The sequence below is a fragment of the Sycon ciliatum genome, chromosome 4, assembly GCF_964019385.1.
Source record: "Sycon ciliatum chromosome 4, ocSycCili1.1, whole genome shotgun sequence".
In the NCBI taxonomy this organism is placed as follows: Eukaryota; Metazoa; Porifera; class Calcarea; order Leucosolenida; family Sycettidae; genus Sycon; species Sycon ciliatum.
Window position 1 is genome coordinate 4259186 of NC_088646.1, and position 22336 is coordinate 4281521.

The following is a 22336-nucleotide window of genomic DNA, read 5'->3' on the forward strand; positions in this document are numbered from 1 at the left end:
ACATGCATACAACTTTGTTGTACATTTCCTACTTTTCTGTTGATCATGCACAGTATAGTACTCGATCCGCGATCCGGTGCATCGACCGTACCAGTGCATGCCATGCGCTGTTTTCCACAATTTTCGTATGCAGAATCTAAAAACGCCACATATTAAAAGGTACTCATACATGTTACATGTACCGTAGTTGTAGATCTCTCTCTCAGCTCCTGTTTGTTCTCATGACGCATGCATGCATGGATTACGCGGGTTTTATGCAAAATCTCTTGACGCAAGAGCCAATATAAACGCAGAAAATGCGCGTCGAGTCCGCGTTGTGGAGCCATGTGAGCAGTTTGGCTAGAAGTTCGGGATCAGATTGCAAGACCCAACCGCAAACCACTGCAGTACTGTTGATCTGCCTTGTACAAGCTCCTGTAGTCCACATGTAGTCTACATGTTGTGAAAGAAGCAAAGAGGTTGAATCTGTGTGGCAAGAAGCTTTCGCCACACGCTTTGCAACCAATTCTCCGCAATCCTGTTGTGGTGATTTGGTGTTAGATTTTCGCTGTAGGATCTTCCTTCCTAGATCCTACGCATAGGAACTAACTTCTAGAAAATAGTAGGATAGGATCAAAATGAGGTGAGTTTGTGCTTCCTTGTTTGATTGGCGTTTTGCCGCTTGCACACAACTCGGCCGGAAGATTTCTGTTGCTTTCTTCTTGTTCAGTGAACGGTCCGTGATCGGCGCCAAGGCCGCTGTTGTACTCTATGACGATGCCTCCAAGAAATGGGTGCCCTCGGGCGGCGTCAACGGACCAGCCAGTGTGGTTCTTTACACGAATGATGCCACCAGCCAGAGTCGTGTTGTCGGTCGCAGATTGCAGGATAAGGAGGCAAGTGGAAGAGGATAAAAGTGGAATTTGCAGCTGAAAGTTGGAACGTGCGTTGTATGTCGAATATGCGGAAAGACTGGGAGCGCCGTGGCACAACAAATGTCAAATATTTGAACTGGCTGCGTTGACCTGTTGTTCTCGGTGTCATAGGTTGTCATCAACTCTTGCTTGTACAAAGGAATGAAGTACAACCAGGCCACGCCAACTTTCCACCAGTGGCGTGACGTCCGTGGTGTTTATGGTCTCAACTTCCAATCCAAGGACGAAGCTGCTGCGTTCGCCGATGCCATCCAGCAACACCTGCAGAAACTTGGCGGAGGTATGTTATGAAGTGGACTACCCGGTATTCGTATGTGTGATAAAAAATTGCCCTTCTACTCGGTGAAACGAAGGCAACATTGAAATATGAACTTAAATTGAAACATTGAAATCATATGTGGCAAATTAAACAACACACTCCAACCGCGAAGCCAGCAACCTCTACAGGGGGTTCCAGTATAGTCAAAACTGATTACTAGCTGATACATGTACACTGACACGCATAATCGCATATGGTTGCCAGTAGTACATTTACGAAACTTAGGGGGTTCCGCGGAACCCCTGGAACCCCTCCTGGATCCGCCCCTGCACCCTGAGAATAGTGTTTCTGACTATGGATTGTCTTGTGGAATTCGTGGAAGCATTTTGCAATTCGATATGCAGCATTGTGTGACGAGCGGCACGCAAGATCAATGCCAGGCATCTTAACCAGCTTCGCTTTAATAGACGCCCGTAAATGCAGTGCTGGTGGCGTGGTGGAAAGGGCCCAGATTGTGAACGGATATTTTGTATGACAAATTAAAAATGGCTTCGGTTGGTTGCTAGGTCTTCAGTCAGTTCTATCATGTGAACTGATTGCTAGTATGATTGATGGTGAGGTTCTACAGCGCTCATAACTATCCCGCTGATCTTCACGGCTACTAGAACGAAACTGGATGAGCATCTGTTCTTATTTCCACGGACATGTGGCCTGCCACTATGCTATTCTGGCTAGAATGGAACCCCTATTGCGGTGTGTGTACTGATCTGCATCTGTGTAACAGCCATGTCCTATAAGCCCTGGCAAGATGTTCTTACTATGTCCCACGAAATACCATTGTTGTTGAGAATACGGAGAGTGTGGAGGAGGGGGGGGGGGGGGGGGAGGGGGTAACTTTGGAAGATGTGCTTTATGGCTTCCAGTTGCAGGATTAGATTGAGCCAATCACACACTGCCATCGCTGATTTTTCGCTTACCAAGCTTTCCCATCTACCGTATTTCCTCGATTAATGGACCATGCTCGAATAGTAGACCCTCCTAGAGGCCTCACGGAAAAATAGTAGACCATGCCCGAATAAGAGACCCGGTCTCTTATTTGAGTTCATCGTTTTGCGCATGCGCACTAAGAAAGCACGTGGTGGATCAAAAAAGGACGTGATTTTAGGTTGTGCAACTACAATTTTTGTAGTGGATAGTGCTTTCTTTCATTATTTGAGCACGGTCCACTATATTTTCATCGGCACATCGCTGGACATGGTGGATTTTTAACACGTCATAATATAGAACTTCTATTATTATGACGTGTTAAAAATCCACCATTTCCAGCGATGTGCCGATGAAAATATAGTGGACCGTGCTCAAATAATGGACCATGCCCAAATAAGAGACCAGGGGTCCAACCCTCTTCAAAAAACAAAAGACCGGGTCGATTAATCGAGGAATACGGTACTCCACAACTGTAGTTAAGTTACATTTTAAACTGGCAGATTGTCTAATCTTGCAGTAAATGCTGTCGTGTCTCGTCAATTGATTGCAACAGAGCAAAGCACTGATATTGTCTGAATGACTCTTGCAGGCACCGTCATTCCACCCAAAGGAGCCGCTCCAGCCGCTGCACCTGCTGCTGCGCCTGTAGCAGCACCAGCTGCGCCACCGGCTGCACCCCCTGCACCTCCCGCAGGTACTGCACTATTTCATCCTATATGGGCACTTCTGAGCACTTCATGCCGTGAGGAGAACCGGACGCCACTTGTCCGGTTCCCTTGCTCGCCAGCTTCTTGCATCAGATTTACAGAACAGTGCAATGCATTATTTTGTTTACTCTGCAAATCCAGCTTTGTTTTTAATAACATGGATTGTGTGTATACATGCATATTTAGCAGCTTTATCTTACTCCGTTTTTCTAATCTTTTGTATTCTTTCATATTCACCTGAAATCCACTATGAATAATTGTTATGAATTCTTTAGACTGCAGCTTGCAGCAATACTAGCAGTGCGTGCAGTAAAGTATCCTGCAGTGCTGCATATGAATTGACAATACAGTGCTGCTCTATGAAATCCGGTCGCTTGAGTCAAGTTTGCGCCTTGCGCCAGTTCGCAGCCCACTGTTGGTAGGCCTAGGGCTGCGCAACACCCGTCACGTACTTGACTAACTCAGCTGGATTTCATTCTGCTGGATTTCATTCAGCTGGATTTCATTGAGCAGCACTGTACCTACACATCAGTTAACCAATTTGTTTGTGTTTCTATTTTTGGTCACTGGGCTCCTGCTCAGCTCCGGCGGCACCCCCGGCACCTCCAACTCCGCCAAAGGCGGCCCCGGCGCCACCTCCAGCGCCACCGAAGGCTGCTGTCCCGACTCCACCCAAGGCTGCTGTCCCGACTCCGCCTCCAGCACCGGCAGCACCACCGGCGCCTCCTGCGCCACCTGCACCACCAGCGCCAGGTGGTGGCGGACCGCCCGCACCACCCGGTCCCCCACCGCCACCTGGCGGCGGCCCTCCGCCACCACCCGGACCTCCTCCGCCTCCAGGTGGCGGCGGCCCTCCACCTCCACCCGGACCTCCTCCGCCTCCTAGCTCAGGCGGTGGTGGTATTGGAGGTGGACTTGCCGGTGGACTGGCAGGAGTGAAGCTGAAGAAGAGATCTGAAGTGCAGGTAGGTCTACTTTTGATCTGCAGTAGGTCCTTTGAATGATGTATGGACCTTCTCCCCTTTGTTCTTCAATACTGTCCTGATGTGGCTGTATGTCTTGATGATAGCTGCCCTCATCCCTAGAAGCATTCAGAATTGTGAGTATTTTATACTTGTTCCCCACCGAACTACTTTGAACTAGTTCACATAGCCCACTCAGCGCTGCCTCTGTTCCACTGTATGTATGTGTCTTTAGGAGAAGAAACCCGAGCCCAAGTCGTCAGGTGGCGGCGGTGGAGATATGATGGGTGAAATGGCAAAGATGCTGGCAAGAAGGTGAGTTTACTTGCTGCTGTTGTGAATTCATGATCATTTGCCTTTCCTCAAGAGTACATGAAAACCAGAGTGTGCAGCTCGGATGGGTTGCTGTCACGGCGAAATTCCGTGATTACATCATTTTAGTGATGTAGTGCGTACAAGCAGGATTCAAGCAGGTCTCTTTCTGCACAACTGCAGCTCAGTTGTACGCACTACGCCATTTCCCGCCTCAGATATAGATATAGATCTGCACCAAATATGATGTAATCACGGAATTTCGCCGTGGCAGACACCCATAGCAGAGTAGACCCCAAGCTGCACACTCTGGTTTTCATGTACTCTTGCTTTCCTTTATTACTTGCAACTTGTCGCCTGGGTGCGATGTCAACTTGATGGTACCCTGAACTCAGCAGGCTGGGTACCCTGGAGTTTTCCGCTTTCTCAAGAGTTCCCCTTCGCCCCTTTCACGACTTCCATCAATTCCACAATTGCCAATTTGTGGGTTCAGATGAGCAGCAACAAGAATGTTCACTCAGTAGTGGTTATCTTGGACTCCTTGGTAGGGTTATGATCTCCACTCCCCAAAGGATGCCACTAGATTCTCAGTACAGTAAAACCTGTCAAGGCGACCACTTGGATAAGGCGACCACCTGTCCTAGAAGACCACTCAACCCAGGACCGAGGGATGTGATTTCCAGTCAAATTACCCTGGATAAGGAGACCACCTGGTAACAGAGACCACATTTTGATGGTCCCTTGAGCGGTCGTCTTAGACAGGTTTCACTGTATTTGATTGCCATTGCGCACTCCAATGCACCTGCGCTGGATAACTCGAGTCTGCCTGTGTTGTCTTTGGGACGGTTTTCCGCATCACGCTTTATTGAATGATATCACTACAAAGCTTGTGCGATTAGCTTTCCAATGAACCGAACCGTCATTTAGAGAGAACACGTTGCAGCAAATTATATTTGAACCACAGGTATAAATATAGACATTTCTCAGATATTGCGTGCACATTCATAAACACCCGAACACATCCTTGGCATGAGCAGGTGAGAGTGATTGTTTTTTTTGGCTGTTTATTTGTTCTACTTGTTCTACAGAAAAGCAGCTTCTGCCGCCTCGGTAAGTTATCATATTTCTGTGCATAGTGTGACGATGTCTTCCATTGTACATTCCATAGCTATACCTTCCTGACTTGCCATACAATGCCAGCATGTACCAGCCATCATTATCGTTTTAGCACATATTCGTTCCTATTCATAACTCGCTCTCATGTGTTTCTTCTCTTTTTTCTTCTCTTTTTTACACATAATTCATTGGCAGTGAAATGAATCTATGCTCTTCCATTGACTGTGTACTTGTTTTTAGGAGAAGGAGCCATCGGCACCCAGTGCTGCAGGTACGTATGCGTGTGTATCTTCAGACGTAGTAGCCATTTGACTGTATACTTTCAGCCTCGCAAGTAACACTGCTTTTCTCATGCTTGGTTCTTTGTTTATTCAATACGATCATTCCGTAGAATCCTGGGTCAGATAAGCAGTACCTCATAAAAGAAGCTCTCTTCCTGTTCCCCACGGGGATTTCCATTCTCTACTGTTTTCTTTGTGCAGTGGGGTATGTTCTTTGATTAGTTTGTGCTGGATGATCCCAGTGTGACTATGTTTCATTACCACCCCTTGCCAGTACCATGTGACCATCACTAAAAAAATCTTTGGAGTTGAGGTCCAGCACAGCCCCTGTGGTCGACTACAGGTATTTCATATGTTGTGACGTAACATAGCTACGTAACGATCTCTATGTTTTGCTCGCATATCAATGTTTCATTCATGCAGACAAGCCCGAACCGAAGAAGGATCCTGAGCCGTAAGTCTTTAGGCAAATATTGTTTCTATTTTATAGTGTGCATTTGCCCGTGTGTGAAAATGTGACTGATTTGCCAATGGTGGTTACTGGCTTGCAACATAGATCACCGTCACTGAGTGATGCATTCCATCTGATGTCGAAGACTAGATGTTTATGTTATAGAGCAAACTGCCTTCGTGAACCAGTAATAGCCACAGAGCACAGAGAGGTTCCATTGGCACATGCTTTCTCGTTCATTGAGCTGGTCGAAGACGATGAATCGGTATGCCACTCTATCCGGCCATCCTTTCAATACCTTGCTAAGTTATGCTAGCAGAACATGTTGTGCAACAAGACGTTTCCAGTCTGTGCATGATGTAGAGACAGACTTGCCTCGAATCCGACTGTGCTTCATACCATATCTATAGCGATCTCCAAGAGTGCTTCGAAGATTACAAGCGCAGTCTCAAATATAAGTGCTGCGTTTGTAATTGATAACTGTATGTCATGCATATTCATGTTTGACGTTACACAGAACACGTGCATACATGTGGCACGAGTCCGTGATTGAGCTAAGAAGTACGGACTTAGTGCACCAGGAAGTACAAAAACTGCATTCACCATACCTGCTGGGAAACTTTGTGCTACTGGTATAATTATCAATATATAATCAGTAATCACCAATGCCCAATCATGTACCAGATGGTTGAAAGTTTATACGCCTGGTCTTGAAGCCCAGGGTTGTGACTGGTTGGAAAAATATAGCCCTGGGGCTTATAATAGATGTAATGATTATTTTGCTACCGGTTTGCTCAATTTGTATGTGCACTCTCTTCTTGTTTTACACATATAGGGCGAAACCGTCCTCTAACATCTTCAAGAAAACCGACTCCACAGCAAAGCCAGCACCCGGTGGATTTAATCGTAATTTTGGTTCAGCGGCCAAATCGACTTCATCAACCAGTATTGGTTGTAGTTCGGATGATCTGCAAAAGCTCAAGCAGGTTAGCTTTTCACCTTGTGCTTTGTTCGAATCCCGCTCTTCACTCATGGATATGAGTTGTAGGCTATCATATTTCATTGGCTAGATGTCAACCTGTTGTGTACCATGCATCTAGTTAGGGGTCATTCAGACTACCGACCGCCTCGTCAAACCGTGAAGGACATTCGCACTACCCCGGTCCCGTAAAGTAACGTTACTTGTGCAGCTCTCACCGCGGCACTGAGAAGAGATTATCCCTTACTCCCAGCCTGGGCACCTTTTTTACTGCCGGAATGCTATTTCTGCCGCAGCAGTAAAGCTGTTCCGCAGGCAAAGTGCCAGTAATGTCATGTGGTCAAGTCACCTTGGCAACTTTGAACTTTCCCATTCCGTTACTTTTTATCGGTAGTCTGAAAGCGCCCTAAGACTGTCATCAGACTACAGTACAAAGCGCTGCATGTATGGTCCGTTGTCATGATGATCCATGCACATTCTAGTGTGCTGATACCTTTGAAGTGGCCAAAAAGCTTTGCATGTTACACTTACTGCTGTTTCTATCGCCAGGGTGTCTCACTTATTAATGTTTGACTGTGCATCGGGGTGCAGAAAGAACAGGGAGTTGCATAGCCGGTGCACCGGTGAAGTGTGGCACATGTTTACAGCGGATGTGGTTAAATTCATATCCCTACAATTTAGGGGTGAAACAATAAACACTGGATATTTGAGTACTCGCTCAGTTTTCTGAAAGAGTCTCACTTAGAGTACCGTATTTCCTTGAACACCCGCCGCCCCTTGATTACCAGCCGCCAGTTTCTTTGAACTGAGGGCTATTTGTACACAAGTGCAGAGCAGTTCACAATTTGTATGCTATTTCACAGCTACGAGATGACCTTCAGCTATGATGTCATGTTCCTTCACCTGCAGCTAGTGCTGCTCTCGCTTCGGACAAAGCACTCAAAGGCGATCTAAAGAAGGGAACAAATCGCCATGATGTTGACCTCGCAACATAACGAAGAGGAAGACGAGTTATTTTATCGACCACCAAAAAAGACAATAGTACCGTAAAGTACCGTCAAGAGTACATAACCAAGAGTGTGCAACTCGACGATCCTCCAGCCCATGGCGGAATGTTTTTTATGACATCAGTCTTTGGGGGCGGTTTGGCTCACTGATGCCATCATGCGTAGCCAGAGATCAAAGTACAAATAATTTGTACATTACAGCTACGGTAGTCGAAGCAGAACAACGGACGATAGATCGATGTGTCTTGAACCTGACGAACTCTCACCGTATCTACGAAACAGGCGCGGGAAAGCATACCCACTTCATCATATTTCTGCCAAAGAATGACGCAATAAAAAAATTCCGTCGTGGGTGAACCCATCGCAGCTCAAGATGAGTTGCACACTCTTGGTTATGTACTCTTGGTACCGTTGATCCGCTCCTTGTCAATGTTCTACTTGTGAAGCGACTTCGGCGTATGCAACGAAATACGATGTTGAACCGACGCTTGCACTGCTCTACACAATACGTGCCAATCCAGGATGAAAATGTGCACAATCCAGCACATCGAGTCTGATCCTCTACGTTGTTGTACATCGTACTGCACTTGACAGCCTTGATCTAATTCCCGCCCCCTGCCGAAAACCCAGCTGGAAAGCAACATGGTGGGGGGGGGGGGGGTGGAGGATCAACGGTATTTTACGGTACGCAAACAAAGTAAACGGATGAAATGTAAGACGCACTATATTAAAGGATCGTCATATCTACAAAAACCAAGAACTCAGATCGGAGAACTTGTCTAGGAGAAAGTGGACACTGACGCTGTGAAAGGAACGAACGCAGAAAGAGAAATCAAACGCCAGAGAACAAAATTTGCGGCGTCCTGCTATAATATTCCATCCAAATTTTTCAGCATCCACGTCTTCTTGAAGCTCCTCCACTTCATCCCCGTCGCCATGACGGACTGCTGCTGCTGAACAAGCAACTAACTTGCTAGTTGACACTCGAGCTCCTTCTCCATGATATTCTTTCAGTTAAACACGAAAAGAAATGAAGATGCACTAGCCTACGGTGTAGCTGGACAACGAAGGTTCAACAGTGCGCATCGTACGTGAACTCTACGCATACAGCACGTACATTGTGACGTACAACTATTTTTCAGGACAGCACCCGTTTTGCTAGTTTCGAATACAGGCCGCGGCAGCTGTTCAAGGAAATACGGTATATTGGCCGATATTCAGTCATATGAAATACATGCAAATAGGGGAGAATTCAGCAGTTTCAATGTGTGCGAGGAGTAGAGCTTGATATGCAGCATGTGTGCTATTAAATGGTAAAGCCGTAGAGAGTCAGTGCTTATCCTTTGTAAACAAAGAATTAGGGGTGAAACAACGAATATTCAGTTGGAGAAATTTGTATTTTGGTGCAAACTTTCACCGTGGAGCATGACTCACAATATCACTTTCTGCGATGTGACATGCAGCACTTGCGCCACCATAATTATGTCTGTCGCAGAAGTTTAACTTTTGCAGCATGCAATGCACATCTATGGGATACAGTGGATTTACATGCAGTTAGTGTTGTAGAGCAGCATATGCACTGAATGTACAGAAGTTGTCGCAGACATCAAGGAAATTGTTAACCTAGCAAGAGTTCAGGATCCCCCCCCCCCTCCCTCAAATATGGCTCCTTGTTATGTATGGGAGACAACAGCATTGTGTTTGTAATGTCTGGTTTTGTTTATCTACAGGAAATCCTCTCTGATGTCAAGAAGGAACTTCAGGCAATCAAAACTGAAATCATTGATGGTAAGTGATCAGGTCTGCAATTTCTTCCCTCCCATTAGCTTTTAGTAGTACCGTTAGGTACCGCGAGAGCACCCCACCAACTAGTCATTTCGTGGCCGTGCTGTGGATTCGGTGTTCTGTCTGTAGGTCATACGGCATGTACTTTGTACACACATTGTACTTTTTGTGCAGCCAAATCCGTACCCAGTTTGCGTTGTAGCTCCGCACGAGAACATGCTAAGTGTGACCTTAGTACACTAGGGTTTTCACATTATGCACACTAACGTGCTCTCTGCCGTACAATTTCCTTTCCCTGGCTGTAAAAGCAAGGTGGGTTCTCTTGCCGTACTTTACGGTGCATGTATTTTAAAATAATGCCTGTGTGTCGGGCGGGGGGGGGGGGGGGCAGGGGGGAGGGGGGGGGGGCAGATGTGAGATCTATCCACAGGACTGTGCAATGTGAAGGCCTAAAATTGATTGCGGTCGAAATTCATTTACAGTACTCGGCACACTATGCGAGTGCATAGATGCAGTAACAGTACAGGCTGACATTTTTGATGTGACCGGTTGTGGAGCATACTGGCCAACCCTCCCGTTTTTCCCGGGAAAATCCCGGAAATCAACACTCTTCCCGGGGTCCCGGGATTTCAAGCAAACTCCCGGAAAAACCAAAGTTTTGTCTGATACAGGATTGAAAACTCCATGGTTTCTCCCCGAATGTCCCGGTTTTTTGAACTTTTTTCAAAGGTATGTACGGTGCTCATTCGCACTTCGAACTGTGCACAGCACTTTGAAGACCTGACCATGCAAGATCTGCACTGACAAAGTGACAAGCGGGCGCCGACTGATCAAACTGCACTACAGGGTCGATCTGTGCTGTACGCACAGCTGCAGAGTCGAACGTTTTTTTGGCGGGAAAAGCTCTTTTCACTTGTTTTTGTGCCATCCAGGGATTTTGAGAGAAATCCAGGGATTCTGCATGTCTTGTCAAGGGATTGAGATTGTGGTGGTTGGTCAGTATGGTGGAGCTCAGAGGCTGAAATTAAAATGCAATCCTTACACACCCACTGGGTGCATATGCACTGGTATGCTATCAGCCCAAACTTCCCAGTACACAGCAAATGTATATGTCTCAAACTCGGCAACCCAGGCCTTGTATCGGCATACCCACATGAATTTCTTTCTTGCTTTTCTTCCCATGTCTACAGCTATTAAGGCAGAGTTGGGCAAGTGAGAAGTTACAAGTCTGGTAGAAGTTGCTGTTCGGATAGGCAAGAGGTGGCATGATATGCTGAAGTGACTATGTGTGTAAGGACACCCATTATGCCACCATCCTCCGTGACTGACATCACATCGGATCTAGGCGTGCGTGCCACGTGCTCAGATCAAGATATAAAATGAGTATACAGTTGGCATACAAGCTTGAAGCGGGCACACTGCTTCTTGCTCATGCCTCGGCATCTGTGTTTGTTCAGTTAATTTCGTCCACGCGTCTTTTTATTCTTACTTTTTTTCAAATTCACCTTTCCTGGCTGCATGTAATCCCTAACGTCTAGTATCTTATTCACTTTACCCATGTATAATAATACCATGCCCTCTTCTTGCATTGTCAGTTTGGATGACCTAACTACGTCCATTGGCGATGCAGGGTTTGCTTCCTCCCCGTTTTGAGCGCATTCAAATCATTCAGGTTATACTCTTAATGAAGTTAGTAAATTAGTAATAGCATACTGTTGCATTTTTTTTCTTTTATCTGTTCTTCCTACCGTCGCTGTGAGTGACAAAGCTTGGCTCCTTTTGTACACATCTTATACACTGCATGGTGTAGCTTCAGCTTGCCAGCCGGCTCTACGCATGAAATAATTGTCTTGAGCTTTGACATCTCCTTTGGATTGCCGTCACTACGGTGTAGTACTTACACTACACAGTACACTTGTCCGTATCTTGCGGGATTAATGAGCTCAGCACACGTTGATGTGGCTGGCTCGCCTCTTACGCCATTGAATTATTTACCACTGAGAACTTGATTGCCTTTTCCCTGTTATGCCGCTGAGATTGCTTTGTCGATTTGCTTGACCTGGACTGTCGCAGCAGTAGATCTAGACACCAGTGGACTCTTGCTAAAATGGTGATGTGCCAAATACATGTACACTTGCTTGGATTGGTCATCATCATGGCTTCAAATCATGGTCGTGTATTGTAAAATAATTAGTGCAGAGTGCTGTAGTGAAGAGCTTTTGGCAAAATTTGCCAGTACCTGCTCATGTCATCATGCTCTACGGCAGATTAGCAACAAACCAATTTCGTGTGACATGTACGAGTATCTCTACTCTTGATCTTGCTCACTCACAGTCAGTCAAATGACACAAATGCAGTCAAGCATAAAAGTACAAACACGCACACGCACACGCACACACACACACAGTATAGTGACCACTAGTCACACACACGCAAGGGTGACGAGTCAAGATGGCACGATCACGAGCCGAAGCTAGCGGGAGCCTAAAGTAAAAGTCAGCTCCGCGCAGAACACAGACCAGACCGGCCACACGTACACTTGCATAGACCGCTAAGCCTACTTCTACGAGGCTACAGTTTTTATACTTTATAGTACACGGAGCGTACTGAAATTTCTGTATTCGAAAGTACTCTTTGCGTTTTTGTGGGACTGTACTGCATTCTTGTCAGAGCTGTGGGATATCTTAGCTCCTGCCGTCTTTACAACAAGTCTCCCTGTTCTTGTTTCCAACTGAACTCGCCATGGCGGACATTCAAACTCTCAAGGATATCGCCAACCGTCTGCGAATCTACAGTATCGAATCAACGACAGCAGCCAAGTCTGGGTAAGTGAGCACTTGCAGCAGTGCAGTTCTGGGGCGCCGGGCAGATATTGCAGCCACAAAAAAAATAAGTGCTGCTTGCCAAAAGCTTGTCGTGCTGACCGCTTGAGTGCTTTGCGGGCTGGACTCTCGTATCCAGGCACGGAAGCTCTAAACAGAACGGCGCAGTTCTGCCATGAGAAGTAATGGTTGAAGCAGGTTTCTCCTGCTGTGATTGTGGGATATCTGCCGCCTGAGCTTAGAGGAGTCTGATTTATTATTTTTAGGGGTCAACTGGCACGGCAATAAACTACTTTTTCACGGAACCAAAACTAAAAATATATGAATAATGATATGACTTGAAACTTGAAGTCTAGGTCGCGTTGCGTTGGTTTCAAAGGTTTTGATATTTCCCCCAAAAACAAAATTGGCCACGACCCACCCACATGCACAAGCAAAACTTTATTAGTTTCGTGAAGAAATTATCGATAATTATGGATGGCCCCTGGCCCCTTTACTATACCAGGAATAATTATTGGTATTGCTGGTTCACTTTAACACGAAAATGCAAATTCAAGAAATCAGTATGGGCAGTTTCCCAGGATACCTCATGATAGAAGTGTGTCACTGCAGGATTGAAGAGTGTGACTATGTAACCATGGTAACCCCTTTCTTCAGTTTGACAGTTACTTTAGTTCCTTTGTCAGTTCCAATAATTTTTATGGTTCCACATTAGGGCCCGGTTACATACATGTATGCACTGGGGTTCCACTTCGGCGGCGAGGTTCTGCAGCAGTGAGCCTGGTGTTGCTCCAGCGGAACAACGTGTGTATGGTCACACATACCAACAGGGCAAACTCCTACTTTGGCGGAAAATGAGAGTAAAGTGGACTGTGGTGCATACGGTACGGAGAATAGACGGGCCCAACGACTATCTTGCACGCATTTTTGTTGCATGGACATCATACGCATATAAATTTCTTGTAGCAAGTCCATATACAGCAGACCGTGGTGCTTTCCGCTGAAGCGAAACCGCAGCAGCGAGAGTTCCGCTCCCACAATTTTGGAGGCAGCGGATTTGAGTTTCCGCTGGAGCGGAAGCTCCGCTTTTCGCCATTGCCATGGCATTTTTCGCTCCTGCGACGTCGCTTCAGCGGATCCGCTACTTTTGAGTGCATGTGTGACCGGGCCCTTATTAGGGAGTTCAGTTCCGGCCCGGGTCAAGCCAAAAAATGCAGTCACAACTCGCCTGTACATCTAAATGGGGCCCAGATGACAGCTCCCTGGCCTGACTTCGAGCCCTCTTCTATCTGATCCTGTGGCCAGTACTCCCTTGCGATGCTATTTTTAGGTAGCCTTTCCATTGATGCGACACATGTCTTGCTTGAACGAAAATGACTGTCACGCTTTGTGCAGAGGCATAGCGAAGTACTGATCTCGACCAGATGCATACTCGGCTCCGGGAGGAACACCCGATTTTCATGTTCAGCGGCCTCGAATTAGTCTAAAACAAGAGGATTCTAGAACATTCAGGCTTGCGCTTTTTCACGGTAGAAGGAAAATGATCACAGAAACCAGCCCGCGACGATTTCCTGGTGGTGGACGAAAAAATCGAGTGAACTGCGCGCACAGTGTAGAAGCGGTGACGTTGAAAACGTGTGAGTTAATCTCTTGGGATTTGTGGCCTGAACTGATTAACTGTTTTCCACCACTAGTGTTGTGAAGAGTCTAGAATGCAGGGTAGAGCAATACACACACACACTATTTATCACAAGTTGAGACGAAGCGTTGGTGTTTATTGTTCTCCGTTGTCTGCAGCCATCCGACATCATGCATGTCGGCAGCAGACATCATGGCGGTGCTTTTTCACCATGAGATGCGCTACGACGGTATGGTTTTGCTGTATTAGGTATTGCATTTGTGCACTGTGTACGTGATTTATTCCAATCAAGGGTGCATACTGTATTTTCCAGAGGTTATGCGATAACGTCAAATCCGCCATATATAGGAGCCAGTTGGGGTGGCAAAATGCCCAAAGCGGGTACAGAAACCCCTTATATAGAAGAATTTGGGGTGGCAATGACGTGTATCGCATAACCTCTCGCACTGCCGTAAAAGGAAGACAGCTGAGTGGCAAACCTGCTGGATGCTGCCAAATATGGGAGAAATGTGTACTGAGATACTCTCTGTCTATATACCATAAAATCCCGCCAGAGCGCCCCTACCTCCTCGACGCTTCAGGTGGGGAGGGGCGGATGGGCGAGTCCTACTTGCCACAATCAGTGCTACATGAAAAAGTACTCACCCTACGAAAACTGTTCGTGCATCTCGTACACCGACCAAAGGTCAAGAGCCAGGAGTCGTACAGACCCGACCGAACGCAGGGTTTGTGCGATCCCGGGTCAGGAGGGTGGGCATTGTTGCGTACATTTCCAACGGGGTCGAGCACGCGTCTGCAGTGCAGTACGGCATCACAGACTGCGACAGAGTCATACGAGGATACAATCAATCACGTCCCTGACAAGAAGTCAGGGAGGGGCGGATGGGAGAGACGGGGCGCTGTGGCGGGATTTTACGGTATACCGTACTGGCAATATATGTTGCCGCATAACGCGTAACGCAGGGGGGTGCGGCGTAACGCGCGACCAGGCTAGTGCGACAAATTTTCGTTGAGTTCGTAACGCACGTCCGGCGGGGTGCGGCGATCTTTTCATTGCAGTTTGCAAAAAATGATGCGGCAATAGCAAAAAAATGATGCGGCAATAGCAAAAAAATGATGCGGCAATAGCAAAAAAGTGATGCGGCAATAGCAAAAAAAGGACTGCGGCAATATAGAAACCTGTGTACGGCTCCTGTGCGACTTTGCATGTAACGCCCTGCGTGCGGCAAACATGTGCCAATGTAACGCTTCATGGCCTCACTGCGGCAACATATATTGCCAGTACGGTATGTATAGCGCTAATACGGAAGTCAGCTGAGTGGCAAACGTTATGTTTTATTGACTTCTGAGTGGGAAATGTACTATGGTGAGTCATTCGAAAAAACCTCTAGACATGTACTATGATAGTCGAATTAATGGTGATAAATACGGTAAAGAAGAGGTTGGTGCGACTTCAGCGATACTTGGGGAATTGTGTGTCGCTCCCTGCGTGGGACCTCGCGCTTTTCCTGCCGACTTGAATTCCCATTTGACTGACTCACGACTGCCATCCCGAGCACAAAAGAAGTCCATCGATAGATGTCTGTATTTCGTGACAAAAAAATCTGCGTGCGGCTTATACTCCAGAAAATATGGTACTCCAGAATGTGCAATTCTGCATATGGGTTCAGGATGACGCTTTTCGTTGTTAACCATTGGTGTCACAGGTCGTATTGTTGCAGTGTAGCACGTGTAATCACCAATCTTGGCTCCAATGAGTTATCAAGAATGATGTATGCGACGCACTCCACTTTGCGAACCTGATGCAGAACTCTGGATTATGTACCCTTGCTCCAATGCATACGTATTAGAGAAACCCTGCTCCTGATTAGCTTTCCAGGCAAATGTAGGCGTGGGTGCAGTGAGGATCAGGATGCATGTCTGAGACCTATCAGGATCAAACGAGCAAGGCTTATTAAAGGTGCTGTTAATGCTATGCATGTACATAGCTTGTCTGAGCTAGTACTACAGCTATATCCGGTGGTTGATGATACTTTTTGGTTTGCCTGTGTTGTTGGCTACAGTGAGCATTCCCCGTGGTGCCAACAATGACCGCTTCATCCTGTCCAAGGTACATTATTCATCACATCAATCCTGGTGATGGCCGCATACTCGCAGCTGTGTACAGAGGTTTTGCGATTACGTCTTCATCTTGAGATGCTGTGTATTGAGTGGCAACTAGGGGTGAAACGAAGGTTTCAAAGGTTCGAAGAACCTTCGTTCTCAATTCAAAAGAAGGTCAACACACGATTTCTGCACACACATGCACTGATCTTCCTTGTATACAGCAGGTACTGTACTGTAGTTTGTGCAGTCGACTAGTTTTGTGTCCACTTGGCTCCCGGTAGGTGCCACTGCAAGTCCGTAGTAGGCCACGGACTGCGCTTGAGCGTGGCCATTCACGGCCAAGGTGTGCAGAAGTAGTCTTGGGCAGTTTGGGGTGCAAACTGCAAAGTGCAAAGCTATGGGCATGGCAATTGTGGTGACTGCACAGCAAATATGTGCACAGTAATGTACGTTGTAGGGCACATGCACAGAGTGTGCTTCAAGAGGAACTGTGAACTGGTGAAAGAATCCTTCGACGCCTTCGTTCGTTTTCATGAAGAAGGTTCATTTGGCAAATTAAGACCTTCGTTTCACCCCTAGTGGCAACATTGTGGCATCGCAAGCACAGGTTTACCGCTCGATACACAGCAGTGTAATTATAATATTATTATTATACCGTACATCTATTGATGTCAATTTGACTGGCAGTGCTCCCGCTTGGGACTTCCAATAGAATACAATCATGTATGTCATGAACACTAAGCAACCACCGTTATAACTATTACTTACTTGCGGTATAAATACCACGGTGTATGGCGGTGGGACAAACTCAACAAAGCGCACCCGGAATCAAATTGGGTACAATAACACCTGCCAAGGCGACCACCTGACCTAGAGGACCACTACAACCAGGATCATGCGGTATCGTTTGCAGTTGAATACGGTCCAGGATTAGGAGACCACCTGTACACAGGGACCACGTTTTGAAGGCCCCTTAAGCTTGATTCATACTTCATTTCGCGTACGGGAAACGCGTCGCATCGCGAAAAAGTTGATCTGAGCTCAACTATTTCGCGTACGGGAAAGTCGACGCGCGACAATCGCACGATGACTTTCGCGTACGCGAAATGAAGTATGAATCAGCCTTTAGTTGAGCGGCATATACAGGTTTCACTGTACTTGAATCTCTCTGCCAAGACCACCCAGTCCAGCAAGTTCAACTACTTTCTGTTCTCAATGAGGCAGTCGCCGAAACAAGATTAAACTTGTTCTTCAAATAAAGTATGGAAAAGAAATTTGACTGCACTCAAGGTCTCGTGTTGTTCTGGGGCGATAAACGAATATGAAATTAGCACTTGATAGTTACCGGCGCCTCCTTTCCTCCAAGTGTGTGCTGCTGAACATACCCGTACATAGCAGTACATAGCACTGGACCCACTGGTCTCTTGGGTCAACTGCTGCGTTTTACAAGTTCATGAGTTTAAAAGTAGAATGCTGTGCTTGTTTTCTGACAGGGACATGCCGCTCCTATCTTGTACGCAGCCTGGCATGTGGCTGGCCACCCCGGAGTGACTCACGATGACCTGCTGCAGCTCAGGAAGATGGGACACATTCTGGAGGGACATCCCACTCCAGTAAGTTGCTCCGCACTGTGACAGGTCGCCATGCAGAATCTACTCAGTGTATAGTCTTGGCAGCTGGAATGTATTTTAATACATTGCAGCTTCCGAGCAGCATGAACACGGAATGATATACGTACTCGTACACACCATGTATACGCCCGTCGCAAGAGAAGCGCGCAAATTTGCAACACACACACACACACACATGCCCACACATGCCTGCTCGCATTCACGCTCATGCAAACATGTGTGATCTGTCATTCCTGCTGATATCAGCCAGTCGATGCCAAATTTCCTTCTTGTGTGTGTTTGCTGCTTGCACACAGCGTATTGATTTCGTTGATGTAGCCACCGGATCTCTGGGACAGGGTCTGAGTGTTGCTGCTGGCATGGCTTATACCGGCAAGTACTTCGACAAGTCTGAGTAAGTGCGTCTATTGTTGTGGGAGTGTGCAACTGCTGTGTTGTTGTGATGATGGTGAAAAGACTCATGTGGGTATGCAAGCCTGCATGATATGCTGTTGAGAATAACTTTGATATTAAAGGTGGGTGAATTTAGATTTTTAGAGCATTCTGCTGTACGGTTTGGGAAGGCTGTGTTTGCTTGCCTCTCACCAACTTCTTGTGTTTTGTCAATCAACTTGCAGCTACCGTGTGTATTGCATGATGGGTGATGGCGAGTCTGCTGAGGGCAGTGTATGGGAGGCTGCTGCCTTCGCTGGCCACTACAAGCTCAACAACTTGGTCGGCATCATCGATGTCAACCGTCTTGGCCAGTCTGACCCCGCCGCTCTGCAGCACGACACTGAGGCTTACAAAATGCGTCTGCAGTCGTTCGGGTATGTCATCTGTTCAGTAATGGTGTGCGTTGTTTCAAAGCACACCACCTGTATCCTTGGTTCTGCACCGTCCTTGTACTTTTTTGTACTTTTTCTTGTAACGCTATGTACAAGCGTATAGACGGTATGTTCTTACTAATGTTGTCAAGATCTGATCTCATCAGTGTATGCTAGTGTGCAATGTATGTTTCTGTCTGTTCGATTATTCAGTTTGTATCTTCGCTTTTGTTGCTATTGTTTTCAATTTTGTTGTTACTAGCTGGAATGCCATTGTTGTGGATGGCCATGACATCGCTGCTCTCGTGGAGGCATTCAAGCAGGGCCGTGACTGCACCGACAAGCCAACAGCGCTCATTGCCAAGACGTTCAAGGGCTACGCTCATGACAACGCCGCCGCTGGCATCTCCGATGAATTGAACTGGCACGGCAAGCCACTGGGTGACCGCGGTGCCGAGATCATTGCCAAGATCAAGGAGAACACCAACATGGAAGCTTTCATTGCTCCAGCCAAGCCAACCAGCACTCTCAGTGAGAATGAGGATGCCGAGATCAAGTTGTCCGCTCCACCAGCCTACGGTGCTGATGAAAAGGTAACTTTAATAACGCCACTTAGTTTGACGAGGAATGGACTGATGATCTGCCGTACTATGTCTGTACTGTCTGCACACTGTATACCCTGTTTGTCTTTCGGTGCGGACCTAGTCGTTGTATACTAGTACTTGTTGCATGGTTTATGCTGAAGTATTATCTGCTACTCGACGTGCATACTCACTAGGCGATGTTACCATGTTCGATTTATTTGCTATATGATAGCAGTGACTGATGCTGTGAGAGTGCATGCGTGTCTGTGTGTAACGTCTTCTGCTATACAGGTTGCGACACGTGTTGCCTACGGCACAGCGCTGAAGAAGCTGGGTCAGAGCAGCAACCGCATTGTGGCCATGGACGGCGACACCAAGAACAGCACTTTCGCCATCACCTTCCAGAAGGAGTTCCCCGACCGCTTCATTGAGTGCTTCATTGCTGAGCAGAACCTTGTCGGCGTTGCCACTGGCTGTGGATGCCGCAAGCGCACCATTCCGTTTGCCAGCACCTTTGCTGCTTTCTTCTCTCGCGCCTATGACCAGATCCGAATGGGTGCCATCTCGCAGGCTAACATCAAGCTGGTCGGCTCTCATGCCGGTGTCTCCATTGGTAAGCTAGGCTAGCCATTCAGTGTACAGTCAGACCTCGCTTATCCGGATCCCTCGCCATCCGGAAGAAAATCGCTGGTTACCGATGTGCAGCATATGTTATGCATACAACATAACCGGACCTCCCGATCCGCATACCGGTGCATGATTTTGTGTACAAACTGGTTAAAATGTGTACAAAGGCTTTGTCGTATCCGTTAGCAGAAGCAGGAATCAGGGAGTCGTACAAGCAAATGAGGTCCTTGACCTGCTGGATGCATGTGGATAGCACTCAGTTGCATGCACTTGTCATTTTTCTCTCTTGTTTTACATACTGTGCACGCTAGTTGTACTGCATAGGACCCGTCTACATGTATGTACGATGTCACTGCTTTTGACATGCCACATGCATATCCAGTATGTGTGTTCAGTTATCCGGTTCCCTCGCCTATCCGGATATTTTTATGGAAAACAGATGTGTGCGGTTAAGCGAGGCCTGACTGTACTACTGGTTTCTGTGGTAGAGCATCATGCTTTATATCCTACTTGTATACATATACATGTGGTATGTTTTATTATCCAGAGTACTTTGATACTTTGTACTCACTGTGCATATGTTATCCGACTTATAGTGCACATGTAGTGTGACCCACTACCCAATAGTTTCAACTTGGTTGCTGGACTTTGAAATATCTACAAACTACTTCATGTATTGCCTTTTGCTTTGCTTTGTTGATGGTTTTCTAGTTCTCCACTGGCTAGCGCACTTGATTTGATTATTTGCCTCAATACGCTCGCGCTTCTGTGTTGCTGTTGGGTACAGGTGAGGACGGTCCATCTCAGATGGCTCTTGAGGATCTGGCCATGTTCCGTAGCATTCCTACTGCCACCGTGTTCTACCCGTCCGACCCAGTGTCCATGGAGCGTGCTGTGGAGTTGGCCGCCAACACCGAAGGCATTGTCTTCATCCGCAGCAGCCGCCCCGCTCTGCCACTCATCTACACTGACATGAACGAGACCTTTGCTGTTGGCAAGAGCAAGGTATGTGTTGCTCGCATCTGCCCAGTTCACACTTGACCGATGGGTATGATGCCGGTCTTTTCATGCACAAGTTTATAAACTCAAGAAGTCTGCAGTCCGTTGCTGGTTGTTAACATACTTGTTGAAATCAACCGATATGACAATAAATCCTTGAGTGGTCCAGTGTCTTGGCCCCATGCTTTCTTCAATCTATTCTAAACTATACTTTGAAGTCACAGTGTACACGCGTGTTGTTGTTGTGGTCGTTCATGTTCATTGTATTTATGTTCATGATTATGATCTCTTGTTACACTCCACAGGTGGTGAAGTCCACTGAGAGCGACAAGGCCTTGCTTATCGGTGCTGGCGTCACGCTGGCGGAAGCCGTCAAGGCACACGACACCCTGGCTGCCGAGGGCATCAATGTGCGCGTGCTCGATGTCTTCTGCGTCAAGCCCATTGACAAGGAGCTCATCATCTCTTCTGCCCGTGCAGCTGGAAACAGAATTATCACTGTGGAGGATCATTATCGCGAGGGTAAGTGAAATCAGTGTTTGAGGTACTACTTCTTTTCCATGGTTTTGTTTCTAGTTTCGTTGCAGGTAGGATACTTTGTCTGGCGATAGAATTCAGTGTCCCTGGAAGCTCGTGTGCCTTTAGAGTGTTGCGGTTTGGCTCCCTTCTTATGTGCTGCCCTTTCGCCTGATGTGCTGTGCGTGATGATTGGTGTTTTGCTGTGTGTGTGATGATTCTCTTAGGCGGTATTGGAAGTGCTGTTGCTGAGGCTGTGTGCGAAGAAGCCGGCATCACACTGCAGATCCTGGGTGTCAGCCGTGTGCCTAGCAGTGGACCCGCCGCTGTTCTCATTGATGAGCACGGTATCTCAGCTGCCAAGATCATCGCTGCTGTCAAGAAATCCATGGCTTAGAGACCAGTGGCCTTTTGCTCTGTGGCACGTAGGGTCTCTCTTTCTATTTGTTACAAAAAAAGATTTTCACACTTCTTGCTTTGAAGTTGTTCAGCACCTTTTTGCTCTTGTTTCCTAAGCTTTCCGGTGTTTGTGCCAGTCACCGGTGACCATGGTGACCACTAAGCAATTTCATTGGGTTGCCATTTTACTTTACTTTCCTTCATATTCTTCATGTTTACTCCTAGGAATGCGTGCTCCTCTCCTCTCACCTTTTCACGATTCACGACTACCTCGTACCCAGTCCTGCTGTGATCTGGTATGTAGGGTTAGGGACGGCTGCATATTGCTGCACAGCTTTCTTTTTATTCCCGTACTTAAGAATAGCAGATCTCAAGAAGGAATGCTTGCCAGTGCTAGTGCTGGTGGAATTGGGGGAGGGGGGGGGGGGGGGGACAACTCACGAAAAG

General features: G+C 47.0%; 2 protein-coding genes across 3 annotated transcripts; both read left to right on the forward strand.

The window, feature by feature from the left end:
- Positions 1-407: 407 nt before the first annotated feature.
- Positions 408-11929, forward strand: LOC135813999 (vasodilator-stimulated phosphoprotein-like). 2 transcript variants are annotated; one of them, XM_065327046.1, is made up of 12 exons: positions 409-622; positions 710-875; positions 1026-1194; positions 2750-2854; positions 3450-3832; positions 4065-4144; positions 5230-5251; positions 5498-5528; positions 5962-5992; positions 6825-6975; positions 9706-9763; positions 10951-11929. In XM_065327046.1, exons 1-12 carry the CDS (start codon positions 618-620, stop codon positions 10974-10976), a joined length of 1227 nt encoding a protein of 408 aa, XP_065183118.1. In that variant the 5' UTR covers positions 409-617; the 3' UTR covers positions 10977-11929. The 2 variants fall into 2 exon arrangements, with proteins under 2 accessions (XP_065183119.1, XP_065183118.1); XM_065327047.1 differs by lacking the exon at positions 2750-2854 and having other exon boundaries at positions 408-622.
- Positions 11930-12337: 408 nt separating this feature from the next.
- On the forward strand, positions 12338-22270 carry LOC135813998 (transketolase-like). Its single transcript, XM_065327045.1, has 11 exons — positions 12338-12585; positions 14380-14450; positions 16285-16331; positions 17821-17940; positions 18255-18352; positions 18576-18767; positions 19027-19357; positions 19640-19961; positions 20763-20980; positions 21280-21496; positions 21718-22270. The coding sequence occupies exons 1-11, from the start codon at positions 12503-12505 to the stop codon at positions 21885-21887; spliced, it is 1869 nt and encodes a 622-aa protein (XP_065183117.1). The 5' UTR covers positions 12338-12502; the 3' UTR covers positions 21888-22270.
- The last annotated feature ends 66 nt before the right edge of the window (positions 22271-22336 follow it).